The 15,535-nt window shown below is 42.2% G+C and overlaps 1 protein-coding gene across 1 annotated transcript in view; it reads left to right on the forward strand.

Moving 5' to 3' along the window:
- The first annotated feature begins 3,401 nt into the window (after positions 1-3,401).
- VPS54 (VPS54 subunit of GARP complex) overlaps positions 3,402-15,535 on the forward strand; it is a 46,652-nt gene continuing 34,518 nt past the window's right edge. The window contains exons 1-5 of the mRNA XM_033056802.1: positions 3,402-3,473; positions 3,823-3,905; positions 12,026-12,187; positions 12,787-13,028; positions 14,429-14,507. Coding sequence (XP_032912693.1) covers positions 12,052-12,187; positions 12,787-13,028; positions 14,429-14,507 — 457 coding nt within the window. The 5' untranslated portion in view covers positions 3,402-3,473; positions 3,823-3,905; positions 12,026-12,051. The remainder of the gene's footprint in view (positions 3,474-3,822; positions 3,906-12,025; positions 12,188-12,786; positions 13,029-14,428; positions 14,508-15,535) is intronic.

A 15,535-nucleotide genomic window follows, 5' to 3' on the forward strand; every position in this document is an offset into this window, starting at 1 on the left:
ATTGCAGTACCTTCTTCATTTTTTTACAAGCTGAGCAAAGGTTTTCTATGGAAAACTGAAAGCTAGTAAGCAAGGATCCAAAACACTATGACAAGAAATGAGGCCAGGTATTCCTAGAGATGACCCAGTTTTTACAATAGTTGGATGCTAGTTCTGTCACTAAGCAGTAATCGGCATTTCCTTATTATTTAATGTCTCTCGTATCTGAGAAAACATCGAGCTACTTTGTTCTTTTTACTGTTTATTTTCTACAGCACAAAACTCACTGTTTCCCGTTTCTTTTCCAGGAAGACTCCACCGAAGACTCCTGAGCTGGCATGAGTGTAGGAAAAAAACCCTGTCATATTTGTTTTGTAAGAATGCCAGTTTAACTCACATAGATGAAAAAGCAGCAGTGGAAAGATTTTCCTGGCTAAAGCCACTTGGGGTTGGAGAGCCTTTGTGGGACTATATCCTGCGTGCCCAGGGTAAGGGTGTTTGTTGGGCTGAGTCACAGTGCCCACAGTGCAGAGCTGACGTGGCCCTTGGCAATCAGTAGGAAGCACAGATAACTGAAATGCTCCCATAAAAGCAGACTTTATGGACACAAGCTGTACGTGAGGAGGTAGACTGACAACAGATCAAGTGAACTACGGTTGACTGACTCACAATTTCCTCACCTGACCAGCTCTGCTGGTGAAATGATGGCTGTTCTTACCCACAGAGCGCATTCAGGCTGTGAGCACCTCAGTTCACAGGCCCAGCCACACCATGTGCCTTGGGGAGCTTTGTTATGCTTTAAACCAGCCTTTCTTCTCAAAGTCTCCAGAAATCACCCACTGGGTCTTCTATGATCTGGAGGAGAGGAGCTTTCTCAGGCTGGACTGGTGTTGTCACTGTCACCACGGTGTTTAGCAGAAAGATGACAGTCAGAAAAGCAAGCAGCAGGAGGTAACCCCATGGCTGTCATCCTTTCCTTCTGATCCACAAAGATGATGCAGTTCTAGTTTATTTTTCCGAAGGGGAACAGAGGGCTTTGCTGCTAATACAAAATGCAGCAGAACAGTAACAACATTTAGCTCAGAGGTAATGTTAATGAAGCATAAGGTAGAAAATCAAACAGTTTGTTACTTTCCCTGCATGAGCAGATAACAAGACTCTTTTCATTGCAACTGGAAAGCATTAAAGGTCATGGGAGGGTGCATGGCTTAAATGTCACTTTGAGGGTATGGCTTTCCCCTGCATCTCTGACACAATTAATCACTGGCTTTGAAAGTACCTCTCTGGTGCAAGAGAAACACAGACCCAACGTTTTCAGCTAGATCAGGGCTTCCTGGGCAAATGTCAACTGAGGGGTAAGCCAGCTCTACATAAAGGTCATTTCATGCTAAGAAAGTGACGCAAAATTTCTTCTTAAGGCTGCTCTGACCAATTCACTGAGATGAACCCGGCAGGATAGCTCCCTGACTCACTGAAAATACCGCAAGAGCAGTGTTGTGAACCTCAGCAGCTGAGCACTTAGGTCAGTCCTGCACAGCTGGACTTGGCTCTGGCTCAGTTTGCTGACCAGGACTGGACACATTTCAGCAGTGAGTGAGTGGATCAACCCATGATTCATACACGGGAGGCATGGAAAATTGTATCCATGCTGCAAGATTCACCTTCAGCCTCAGGCTGACCCATAGGGCTAGAGGGGAAAATTGGTTTACCACTAAGCCTGTAGGAAGGGCTTTCCCCTCAAATCCAGCCTCTGTAGTTAATAATCATGTACAGCTGCTTCTCTGCTGGGGATTCCCTTTCCTTTTGCCTTCTATTCTCTTCCTATCCCCTTCCATCTGTTCTCTTTGCTAGTGGAAAGTAGTTATGTAGATACTCTCAGGTCCAATTCCAGAAGGTCATACTACTGAAAGCAAACTGTGAACTCCGTTTGGGCAAATCCAAACTTTCCAAATCAGTTATGAGTGGTTGCAGGAGCCATGGAGACACCCCCAGCCAGCTGGCAACAATGTTGAGGCAGGAATGTCATCCTCAACCCACACAGCCAAGGACTTTTGTCTGGGTCAACAGCAAGTAACAAAGCAGGACAGGGCTAACACCACCTCCCTCTTAAGTCTCTCCAATTTCCTTACCTTTATCCACATTACTAAATCCTGCCAACTCAGTCCTGCAGTTTGGATCAATACACAGCAATCAGTTTTACATTATGTTTGTGATCTTTTTGCTCACTTTATTGCTGGTGTGTCATATTTTAGTGCTTAGGAGACAAACAGACTCCAACTAATGTGATCTCCAAAAGGAAAAAAAACCCAGAAAAACCCCAAGCCACCATGTTTTGCCCATGAGGAGTGTCTGAGCACAGCAGAGGCTGTAAGGCACAGAGATTTCTGCCAGGGAGGGGAAAATATGCTATGAAAATATTGTGAGTGACATTTGCAGGTTGCTGGAGGGAAATCCCCATTGGCTTCCAAGAAGCATTTAATATTTAACATGGTTGTGTTTTTTGACTGCTTTTGCTATTCTAGCTTCCAATGAAGTCTGTTTGAGCTGTGGTAATATTAACTCCAGAAAGCCAAGGATAAGAAAGTACATCTTTATTTACCAAAACATGTCTATGAAAGGTATAATGGGTGGCCACCGACACTGAAGCCCACAGCTATGAAGTAATAGTAATATTAAACTAGCCTTTCTTTTTGGTAGTGTCATGATTTCTGCTCTTTAAACTCAACTTTTTAAAGGGTAAGCGGTGGTCAGGTCAGACAAGAAAGTCATCAAGGAGTCCCTGATCCTGGTGATACTAATTTGCGATTTATTGGCCGAGTCTGCAGAACAAATTGTACGGAATGAAACCCTGCCGACCTTGACCACCAAGGAGCAGAACAACATCTTCGGCCCAGTCTGTCTGCGGCCAGCACCAGACAAAAACACGACTCAGCGGGCTGCAATCCCAGGCGTGAACCCGTGCGACCCACGGATTTCCACACTCGTGCATCCACACAGCCACATGCTTGGGTTATTAAACACCGCCGGAATCGCTGCTGTTGATTAACCGGTTTCCCTGTGTTTTGTTGTTTGCCACAGGACCACGGCCGAGAATTCAAGCGTGTTTAAGGCACGATCAAGCATGAGGCTGCTACTGCTTCAGTGGGACTTAACGCGTCCTCCAGCAGCTTCTGCGGCCTGACGGAGAACTACAGCCTGAAATACAAACCTGAGTCAAACGGGCTGCAGAGCCCCCACGGGGGTGTTCAGGGCCGAGGTTTCCCAAACGTCGACCGTAGGCACCGCAGGCACAGCCCCGCAGTCCCAGCGCGGGCAGCGGCAGCGCAGCCCCTTCCGCCAGCCGCGGCCGCGGCTCCTCCCCCGGGCGGTGGCAGAGGCGGGGCCTGGTTCCTCCCGCCGCCGCCCGGGCCCTTCCTGCGCCGCCCTGCGCCGGGGCACCGACGTGTCGCGGCGGAGGAGCCGCGCTAGGCCGCGCATCCCGCCCGGCGCCGCAGGTACAGCTCAGGGGGCCCACCCGCCGCCGGCCCCGCCGCCTCCCGCTCCCGCCCCCGCCCGCCGCTGGGGCTCCCCCGGGGAGCGGCCGGGAAAGTTTAATTTCCCCGGGCGCCCTTTGTGTGGGCGGCCCGGGCGGCCTGGACCGGGCGGCAGAGCGGAGGGACGCGAGGGGAGGTGGGCGGGGGGGACTGCCCGCGGCCCGCTTTCCCTCCTTCTCTGCAAATCCCCGTTCGGAATTTCTATGGTAACCCCCGGTGGGCAGCGGGCGGTGCCCGGCGGGAGGCGCGGGCAGGGTGCGGAGGTGTCGGCGTGCGGCCGGGCCTCCCTCATGCGGTCACTGTCCCGCAGGTCCCCGCAGCATTCCCGACCATGCCACGGGGACAGATATGACGACGGCCTCCGGGAGATACTCCTGGCCTGTTCTCTATAAGGTATGGCCGGCTCGAGAGCTAACGTTTAGAGCAAGTATTGAGTGTTTTCCTCTGGCGCATGGCAGTCAGGATGGACTGGGATGTGGAGCGCTGAAGGGCTCGTTGGTTCCATAAGCCATGTAGGAATGCCATGATCCTAAAACTGTGTGATGGGCAGATTAATTTCTTGCATTTCTTTACTTTAATTTTTCAAAGACGGTGCGTGATGTTAAGAGAGGTTTACCTATGGGGGTGTAAATTGCCTTCTGCAATCCCAGAAGAAACTTTCCCTCTCCGACTGGCTAGTTTGGGCCTCAGTACGTTGCTGAGTCCCTTTTTCTTCTCAGTTTTTCTTATATTCTCTAAATACTTAGGATTTCTGTTAAAAGACATAGGGTTATCACAATCCAGTGTCTGTTTTAAGGTGCATCAAAATAGTTACTGGGCTACAGACTTGTATGTATTTGGTTTTTTTGAGTTTCTAGCATAGGTGGTGTATTGACTTTATTGTTTTACCTGTACTGATGAAGTCCTGAATGAGAAGTCCTATGGACTTGTCCAGCTGTTTCTGTGCAGCCCTGCGAGAAATTGCTCTCTTACTTAAACACCCAACTGCAGTACATTAATTGTTGTAGTGGCTGCAGCAGTTACTGTCATGACCTGAGAGTCAGTGTGACTCTTTGACAGACTTTCGCAGACAAAAGGTCTTGAAATCCTTTAGGTGTGGGCTTGGTTCATCTGTTGGGTAGGAAAACAGTGCCTAAAATGGACTAATTGACAGGAGATCCATGGCTGTTCATGCAAAAGTCACTGGACAGCCTCACCAGTGAGGTCAGAAAGTTGCACAACAAGAAGCATCTCTACCTCTCCCATCCCATTTGCCAGTAACAGGATCTGTCCCAAATCTCCCTCTGTCTTCGGCACCATTTTTCTCTGTAGTGGGAGTCTGGAATGTGTGCAGGAATCTTGCCTTGTTGGCAGGCACAAACTTCAGGGAGTAGAAGGAGATGGACATTTCCAACGTTGAACGAAGATATTGTTTGCCTGGAAAATGTCAGGAGCTACTAGAAATGAGTGGAGAAAGCTGACTTCAGGCTTCTCTTTGGCAGTTTGAGCAGGAAGAGGTTGGGAAATGGAATCATGATCATGTAGGTATTGTTTCTTCTTTTGGGGCAGCTGCTCTGTGAAGAAGCCACTTCTGCTTTCCTTCTCCAGAGTACAGGGAAAATGAGGAGCTGTCAGTCTGAAGAAGAGAGAAGGCCCATGAGCATCATATTATCCTTCCAGCTGAGAGGTTCATAGTTTGCTTTTGGTTTCTACTTTTTTCCTTCCCTTCACACTTTATTTCTTGTCTTGTTTTATGAATGGAGCAGAAAGAGTAAGCAGGTGAGCATGAGTGTGGATGTTCTATGTACATATTTCTGGGGCCTCATACAAGTAAATCCAAATCATATTTTCCAGCAAATCTAGAATTTGTCTTCCTATTTTTAGCTTTTTGCACCCACCAAAGTACTCGTACTTAGTAGCTTAAATATCCCAGCTTTTTCTCTTATCAATCTGGTCCTTAATTTTTAAAAAAGGGGGCCGTTTTGGATGTGTGTGGGTGTGTGTTAGGGCTAGATTATTAGAATTGGAGTAGCATATCTGGCATATTGTAATGTGTTAGAGAGTTTCCATCATTTTTATACAGTCACTGTAAGCAGCAGTGTAAGACCTTCCTTTTGGTTTTTCGCATTCTAGGTGTAGCATGACCATACTGGGTTTTATGCCATGGAATTATTTTATTCTTTGTATCAACGGAAGCTGTTGGAGGGGTGAAAAGGAAGTGATGTGAATAGAGGTGATCAGTTTTGTTTGATCTTCTGTTGGGCAGGTATGAATACCGCAGGGACCAGCAACAAACATGGGTGGCACGGTCTGTTGCTCACGAAGTTAAAGTTTGGATGGTCTTGTTTGCAGAGTACCTGCCCTGTAGAGTGACAGTGCACTGGCATCCTGTGTCAGGACTTGATGTGAAGTGCACTGAGCCTGCTTTTTGACAGTCTCTGGTCATAGCTTTATGCATGGTGTCAAACTGTGCAATATTTTTATTTGGCTCCCTCATAGCTACTTGCAGTTCAGGACTTGGGTAAGGCTTCGGAAACACAGGATACCCGTGAAAATTCGTATTTTTCGGAAGTTATTTTCTGATGAACAAGTGGAACCTAGCCCTGCTGAAGATGGCAAGTGGAGGGGCTGTACAGGGAATCATGGTTGCCATGAGAATCTTGTTGGACTCTTTTTGTCACGTCAGGACCTCAGTGTTGGGATTTTTGCTGGGACTGGTGCAGTTCTTCTGCCTTTTCTTCGCATGTGACTGCTCTGCGGTGTCTGCCTTTGACAGATTCATAGCAGGAATGCCTGCTGGGGCTCCTTGGTCTTTGTTCAGCTGTGTGGACCTCTCTGGAGCTCTGTAAGATGCTCGTATTTCACTGTTTTTCAAGGGGGGTAATGCACTCTAATGCTGATGCCTGGAAGAAAAGGTACAAAGAGACTTCATTCTCATCTTGTGTGATAGTAACTAACCACAAGGCCTTTTCTGACATGTATTTTTACTGCTTTGATGGTTGTTTCTGAATGATTCTGACACCTCTTGTGTGGAAGAAGTGGGTGCATAATGACCTAAATAGCAGTAGGTAGGTCTGTTTCTCCAGCACAGAAACTGCCTTCTGATTTCAAATTAATGTTCAGCGTTGGGAGGTTGGGTTTCCAGATGAGAGGAAGTGTATTTGCTGCAGTGGGTACATCACGAGTGTTTAATGTAATTATTTATTTGGTACCTTAATGAAAGCAAAATACAACTTTGCAGATAGCTTGTCCAAAAGGAGATAAATTGCTTTCCAGTTTTTGACAAAATGTTTCCACTTGTGGATTATTTTAAGTAACAAGACATTATTCAGTGATGGGACTTTTGAGGGTAATTCTTTTCAGAGGATCTCATTCTTGTGTTTAAAGAAGTGAAGCTCAGCTAAAGCTTTTTTCTTTTTTTTTTCTTTTTTTTAAAATCTGCTGTTCATGTGGCTACAGCTGTGAAGGGCAAAAGAAACCAGTACAAAATGTGATAATATGAAAGTCAGATGTTGTTTTATCCTGGCCATGTGGGCTACCCATGGTGCTTTGCAGTGGGGATGCAGCTGTTCTGTTCCTTCTTTGGAGTCACTACTGTTTTTTCTTGCCTGTTTCCCTGTTTGAGGAGAGTGTTTTGAGATGGCCTTATGAAGGAGACAATTTAAGGGGAGGGTGGTGGTATTACTCTTTGGGCTATTCAAGTGCTCTTGCTGTTCCACAGTCCCCCTTCTGCAGTTTGCTGGGAAGGTAGCACAGTCTGAGGAATTAGAATCTGCTGGAGCATAACAGCGTGTGTGGCTAAGCAGGGCAGATGGTAAATGCAGATAACTCATACATTGCTTCCTTGTTGGGTTGATTTCATCCCAGCAAGGCTAACCTGGATGGTCCTCAGTCATGCTAACTTTGCAGAGAAGGTACACCCTCGCTGTGGGAACATGGGGCTGGGGATACTGTTGGGGTGTGCAGAATGCACTCAAATACATGTTTGTTTGTGAATAAAAATACAATTATATTTATTAGGCTCTCAGACCAGGCTCATATGGCCTCCTCTCTTAAGCTGTGTGAAGAGGTTTCATGTTGGAGTATGCTCCAAACATAGGTGGCTTGCCATGGGGACGAGTCACAGCTCTCTTCTGATTCTGGCCTCGTTATTCCCCTGGCAGTCATCACCTTCCTCCTCTGAAACCCCAGGGTGGAAGCAGGTATTCAGAAAGAGCTTGGATCAGCAGAACAGCCCCCCACAGCTTTAGCCTCAGTCTCTGAAACTGCTTAAATGTTTCTGCTCCAAGCTAACCTTGGCTCCCCTGCTGCAATAGGGATGTCTGTTTCAGGGCACCAGTGACAAGCATGGAATTTTCAGCCTGAGGAATTAGCTGGTTGAAAAAAAACGTGAAAGCTTGCGCTGTGCAGTCTGGCTCTCATTGTCTTACAAAGGTGCTGTGTACTTTGCTCGTACCATGGTTTCCCTGTTACAGGGTGGAATCCTGCTGATTTAGCAAAAAGAGCTGTGTAATAATACATAGGGAAAGCTCCACTTTTGAGAACAGAGTAAATATGTTAGGCCAATAACAATACACCATTTATTAACTGTTGAGGTCGTGGAAGGAGTCTCTTGTGCATTTTTGTCTTTTAGTTAAGTTTCAGGTATGCTTTTCTTTAGTGAGTGTCTTTAGTATTTATCATATCTTCTAGAAATGGTGCAATATCTTGCTTTAGCTTGACTTGTGGCTTCTGATAGTTTTCTATTCCAAAGCGTGTTGGGTAGCCAGAAGAGTGCTTGAAATGTTTTCCTTTCACTCTGTTGTTGCCAAAGCCATGACAAGCAGCAGGGACTTTAGCATGCCATTTGTGTTCACAGAGAAACTTCTCCTGCCTTACCTTTGGGATGCAGAGCATGCCCCTTGAAAAGTGCCTGCTGGCATCCAAGCTTGGCTTGTTGTGGACAATGAGGAATACTTGAAGGAAACTTGCTCAGTGTTGTATGTTCAGTTGGAACCCTGGGGACTCTTCCCCTGAAATCTGAGTGTCTCTTCTTAGGTGTCACTATTTTTGAAGCTAAAATAAAATTTGGAGAGCAGATTGGATGAATGATATTAGAAAAACAAAACATGTGAATAATCAGAATATGGGAAGGCAGTTTCTGAAGAACTTTTGTACAAGTCCTGATACTTAAAAAAAACAAGCACATCCTCCAGAGTTACAAGCACCTTGTGCAATTACTTCTGAGTAATACACTTAGTTGTTTGTTGTGCTCTCTTCCAACAGCTGAAACCTCGGGTGCGAAACTCAAGAGTCACAGCGTAGTCATCTCAGAAATAACCTCATGTGATTAATGCCTTGCTAGCTCACAGAGCTGCTGTTTCGCTGACTGTGCAGTATCCAAGTGTGTGGCTCTTACTCTCGTCACCACAGTATTTTGTTCCGTGCTGTGTTGTACAGCTGTGTCATATCGTACTTGCTGAGCAAGTTACTGAACAAGAATATTTTTGAAGAGGAGGCTGTAAGTTGGAGTACAATTCTTTGTGTGCTCAAACTGTAGGAATACTGTCAACTCAGATCATCACAGCTATTTTCATTGTTACCATGGCTGATTTGGTTTCATTTCAGCGGTATTAAGTCTTTACAGTGACAGTGTAATTTAATGTAATCTTTTTAAATAAGGAAATTAATACAGTGTGTACAAAATGGATGTAATATATTGTAGGCATGTTGCAAAGAGAACCATAATCCTGAGTTCCAGGTTCCATGACTACTCTGGTGTCTAACCTCTAAACATTTTTTTAAATTGCATTAGTTTAATACACATTGCTAGACAAAATTTGAATAAATTATGGTGATTAGTGGAGAGAACACGGTTGATCTAACCCATTTTAATTGTGTATAATTTAAACGCTGACGTCATTAAGTTACACAGGCGCACGTTATTACTACAGCAATATGTTCTAAGTAAGAGACTCAGGGGACTCACCATTTCATAATTCATTCTGCACAGTTAATGCAGTTAACTGCATTTACCTGCCTGTCATTCTGCACAGTTAGTGCAGTTAGCTGCATTTACCTGCCTTTCACTTGCATGGAAAATTGAATGAGTTAAAATACTCTGCCGAAGTTTTGTTCGGTATTAACACTTTGTTCTGTGTTAACACTGAGTTTCATTTTTTTGGTATGTTTAGATCAGCAAGTTTGTCTCTTATTGGGTATTTAAGTATGTTGGTTTAAGAGCTAGTTATAGGTTCATTTGTCTATAAAATGTTCAGTAGTGGAGCACAAGGAGCTGCTGTTCTGTTGGTGAATAAATTAAAAGTTTTTAGTTGTGGGTAAGGTTAGTGTACAGAAATGAGTGTAGGGCAGTATTTTTGCCTTTATATGGGCTTGGCACGTATTCCTTTGTAATGTGCATTTAATTCAGGTACTGTTGTCCAGTTTTCTTCATCTTTTTGAAGTTACACTTTATTGGACAATTTAAGGACTGCATTTTGAGGAATGCCTGGCTTTGGGCAGTACAGAGATGAGTTTTTTCCTGTGCAGATGTGGTTCATTGGAGTTAATTATCCATAAGGTCCTGACTTTTGAGGGTACTAGAATAGCTGCTAGCTATGAATAATTTAGTATAGCATCAGATTGCGTGCCACTTAAGAAGGCCTCTGCCTATGAAGCCTTATATCTTGTTGAAATACACTCAACAGTATGAAGGTTACTGCTTGCACTGGTGTTTTATTGTACTCTTTTCATTCTATTTTAAGGTTTGTCAGTGAATATTTTATGGCGATATGTAATGAAAATATCTGTGCAAGAATAGATAAAGCTTGTTTTTGAAATTCTGAGGTGTTGAGCTACTCTTCAGTCTTAAATTGTCTTTTAAATTTGTTCTAAATCTTTGACTAGCATCACACAGATAGCATTTTCTCCACTCAGATTTATGTAGTTGAGACAATTCATATCCTAGACAATTCTTTTAGTTGGTACTTCATTGTGGGGAAAGGAGAAAGGCTTAATGTAAGGCTTGCAAGAGTTACAGTATTTCAGTGCCTTCTACAAATTGCCCTAGTTGCTCATACATCTAACTAGAGCAGACTGTGGCTCATATTACAGAGGATTTTTCAGGAGAAAAACTGCATATATAACATTTTGAAGCAGTTCCAAGTGCAGGTAAATTTACTGTATACCTTCAAGAGACTTGGTCATGGCTACATAGCACTGGATGTGTTTTTTAAGAATGCTAAAATGGTAAGTGTTTGTCATCATATACTAGATTTTTCACAAAACCACCTCAAAACATTTGGGAAGAGCTTAATGAAGAAGTTACTTTGGAAATGTCAAGGGAAGAACATAAAAATGTGAAAATGCAATAAAAGTAGTAGACAAAAAGGGTTTTGTGGGTCTTTTGGGGGAGAGAGATTAATGCTTTATGATATTTACAGAAGATATGCCAGATGTTTGGAAAAGTTTTTTGTCTGACTACTTCTGACTGTGCACACTCTCTGCCTGCTAGTTATATTTTTCTTAAAAGGTGCCTCTTCATTGGGATGCTCTGTTATAGCTGAACATCTTTTAGAATTGTTTTGTAAGACACTTTCAACTTTGATTAGAAAGTAGAACCTTTTCTTTTTCTTTTCCAAATGAGATTTGTAATATATGTGATGCTGCTGAAAGCCAACACAGTGAGGTACAGCCATCCCTTGGTGCCTGCTTTAGCACTTGAAGATAAAATTGGCCTTTAATCTTTCTGTTCTCCTTTACAGGGTAGTGAGTAATTTATGTGTCCATTAAGGGTTAGTAGTTAAATGCTAAGATTTTGCTAGATGTGTTTAATTTCTCCTTAAAGGCGAGGATCCAGATGGATCCTTTTGAACCGGCACTCCTTGAGCTGCACAGTTTTAATAAGCTCTCAAACCTCTCTAATAATTTTGCAGTGTACTACTGTCTGATACTTTGATGGAAATGCAGTTTTGTTTACAGATGGAAAGAACTCACTAAGTTCAGCCCTGGTGTAAAATTTTTAAGGCCATTTATTTTCAAATTGGGATCGTAAAATTGAACGGAAAATTAGTGGGACTTTGCTTACTCTGGAGCTTTTTGATCTATAATTTGTCTTCTCTGTGCAAATACATTATGCTGAAATAAACTGTACTTTACTAGGCAGCCATAAAAGTTGAATTGTCAGTTTTCCTGATTGAAGTACAAGGTTTCCTGATATTTGAGAGGAAATTCTATTGTGAATATGTGCACTGTGGCTGCAATAGTTGTGGCAAGAAAGGAAGAAGTGCCTGAAAGACTTGCTCTTTTTCCCTAATATAACATTTTATTGGTACTGTGCACAACAACAGTCTATCCTCCAAACCTACAGGTGTGTGAGGAGTAGACTATGAAGTTACGTTCTGCCTTTTATTTTTGTGTTTAAAATAAACTTTCTCCTCTTGTTGAAATGTGTCAGTTGAACTATTGCAGTTAAAAGCAGTGCTGGAGTGTCATTGTTTTGATGGTGTGTCCCCAGAGCTTTATTAAAGCCTTGATATCTATTGTTTCCTATTTAGCTTTTATCAAGTGGTGATTTTATGCAATGGCATCAAGCCACAGTTCTTCACCAGTGCCTCAGTCAAGCAGCAGTGATACTTTCTTTAAAAAAGAAGTGGATGCCACGAAACGTTTTCGTCCTGTGCAGTCCCTGCCGGATGTGTGTCCCAAGGAACCCACAGGTAATGCTGGTGTGCAAGGAGTGGGAAAAAGCAGCTCAGTTTGCTGAACCATTACCAGCTATCCAGTCAATATTTCTTGTATACTGGGTGTAGTGTACTAAGCCATAGTCTTATTTCCAAGCATGCCATGATTCTGTTTTATATTAAGTCTCTGGTGTTGTTGTTAAACCAGATTTTGGTCATGGTTTCAGCTGTTGTGTTGCACTAAAGCTTAGCTTACAGGAGTAGGTGGAATGGGATCTTAAGAATTATGGCATACAGTGCTAACAAATTGCAGCTGTCATTCTGATCCAAGATCAGATTATTAGAAATACATTTGTGGTTGGAATCTTTTTCTCTTCAGTAGAAGGTAATGTTGAGCTGAATCTATTTAATGAGTGTCAATACAGCACTTCTGTGTTCAAATCTTGAGTTGGTTAATCTCATAGAAGAAATGCAAGGTGAAGTGTTGCAGAAGGAGAATATGATCTGTTGTGTGCATAGATAGTTCTAATCTAGTATGTAATTGATAAAATATGGTTTGCTTAAGAAACATATTTTAGCAAAAGCTACAGCTTTGTTTCTCACCCTAACAAACTGTCTTGTCTTTTGTGCTGCAGGCAATCCCAATAACTTACATGACAGCCCATCTCTAGTTGTGGATCAGCAAAGATGGACTATTTATCATTCCAAAGTCAATCTCCCAGCAGCACTAAATGATCCTAGGTTAGCAAAAAGGGAATCTGATTTCTTTACAAAAACATGGGGAGTGGACTTTGTGGACACTGAAGTCACGCCTTCATTCTACCTCCCACAGATCACCAAGGAACATTTTGCATTATACCAACAGGAAATCACTCCGGTAAGAACCCCCAGTTAGATGCATATAGTCCTAAGGACCAGAATGAGAGCCTGTTAATTAGATTGTTCCTGCTAGTAGCCCATTGTACAGTTAGCTGATAATTAATTTGCTTTGTCAGTGTTGGTTGGGTCCGTTAGACATTTCTGGTTTCCATTGTGTGGAAAATGCTCTCTGAATTGTCCTAAGACAATTTCATGATATTTTTAACTTCTATTTCTGAGTACTGAGCTCTGCACCTGGGCTTGCAGTTCATATTTATTCTTTCTGGTTGTTAATATGTTTTTTTCCTGTAAGGATTGTTTAAGGATTGGGCTCTACAATGCAACATTAGCATTCTCAGACCTTTGGATCTAATGACTATATGCTGCAAAGGTTGGAGATACTTTTTAGGAGTCTTCAGTCTAAATTTATACATTAACTTCTTAAACTATAAAGAGGCCTATTATCTTGGTGATTTCTTTTGTAACAGGGAAGTATAAGCTACATCTAAGGACTCCAGGACCAGTAGGAGACTTCTACAATCTCTTAAAAATACAAGTGTCAGTAAGTATGTAGTATTCTTTTTTTAAAAAAACTGAAAGAATGTGTAGAAGTCTCCTGCTGTTTTCTGCTTCCTTGGTTTGTAACTTTTTTTTTTTTTTGCTGGTTTAGAATCAGCTGCAGGAAGTGTTACTTGTGTAATTATAGTTAAAGACTGTGGAAGGGAATTGTGTACAACTGAACTATTGCCTTTAACTGACATATTCAGCATTTAAAATGTTTTAAGGTTTCATTCTTTAAAATTAGTATTTCGTGCAGTGAATGCTAAATGAAGGAAGATTTTGTAACTGAACTGTGATGTAGCTTCTAGCAGAAATCTAGTTAACATTGGTGTTCTTTAGAAACATAATTTTTGACCACTATAATCTCTGGTGGTGGTTAAAATTCAAAACTGCATGATGAAACAAGATATGTGGTTTCAGCAAGGTATTCTTTAGTAATATGTGCAAGTATTTTCTACTTTATCCAATTTGATTTAGCACTGAGAAAGGATTCTTTGTGTGTTAGTGTGATTTCTGAATTAGTGAGCAAATAAGTGTTTTATGTGTAATTACACTTGATCTATGATTGTATATAATTATGTAGAGAATTTATTACACCTCCTCAGTAACTTCTGTGTTCATTTTCTCTTGAGATGTAAAGATGCAGGAAAAAAGCAACATATCCACTGTAGGCTGAAGTTTTTGGTACCTTTCACCTGGACAAACTTTTTCTGAGCTTGTAAGAGGAAGAAAATACTGTGAACTTGCGGAATTATTTTGCATAATTTAGTAGTGTTTCACTGAATGTTTTGCTTCAAATGAAAAAATTCTGGGTTTTAAGCATCAGAATAATTCTTTAATATATTTTCTCTTCCACAGAGAGAGAAGGTTCATGAAAGGTGCAAGAATATTTGTACTCCTAAAGATACCTTTGACAGGACACTATTACACACTCACGGTACAGTCAAAGCCTCCTTTAGCCATTAAAAATTGTTGTCTTTTTGTATCAATATGTTATAACATCAGTAGCAAATGTTAGGAATGTTACTCATCATTGATTCTATAATGTACTAATTGTCTCTGTTACTTGCTTGAGGTCTTCATGTACAATAATAGCTGATGATTTCTTTGAAACAATAATTGAAAACTCAGACATGGTAGGCGGAGAAGTATTTATGACCACTGCTGACATTTTATAGGTCAAAACATTTGTGATACCTGCTTCTAAACTTTTTCTTGGCATGTTTGGATTCGTGGTGGGTCATTGTGGCTCTGGCAGTGTTTTCTTTAACTGCTTTTTATTTTAAGATCCATTGAAACTTTTGCATCAAATTTGTATCACCTGTTGGCTTCCCAGTGAAGACCTGCATTGCCATTCCTGTATCTCTGCCATGAGGAAATTGTATCTCAAGATGATCTAGTCTAGACCATCTGCTCAAGCCAGGGCCACCTTTGGGAGGACAATGTCCAGTTGGACTGTGAATCTCACAGATGGGAATTACACAATCTGGGCAATCTGTTTCAGTGTTTTACCACCCTTGCAGTAAAAATACTTCCTTGTGTTCAAATGAAATCTTTCATGTATCAGTTTCTTTCTGCCCATTGCCTCTGTCCTGGCACTGTGCACCACTGAGAAAAATCAGCTTTGTGTTCTCTGCACCCCCATCAGACCTTTAAGCACATTGACCTCCCCTGGACTTTTCCAGTCTAAACTGTCTCTCCTCGTTTCTTAATCATCTTTGTGGCTCTTGACACAATTCACTCCAGTATGTCTAGGTCTGCCTTGGGCTGGGGAGCTCAAACCTGCATATGAAGGCTCAATTTCAGGACTTCATGGAAGTAGTTCAACTAAAAGGAAACTAATAGGCAAGAGGCAAAATATAAAAAAATAAAGACAAGTAACAGGAAAAGAAACACTCATAACTTGGAGGAAGTCTTTATTATTTAATTTTATTTACTTTCTCAAAAATGTTAGTATAAAAGGGT

The sequence above is a fragment of the Catharus ustulatus genome, chromosome 3 (assembly GCF_009819885.2).
Source record: "Catharus ustulatus isolate bCatUst1 chromosome 3, bCatUst1.pri.v2, whole genome shotgun sequence".
NCBI lineage: Eukaryota > Metazoa > Chordata > Aves > Passeriformes > Turdidae > Catharus > Catharus ustulatus.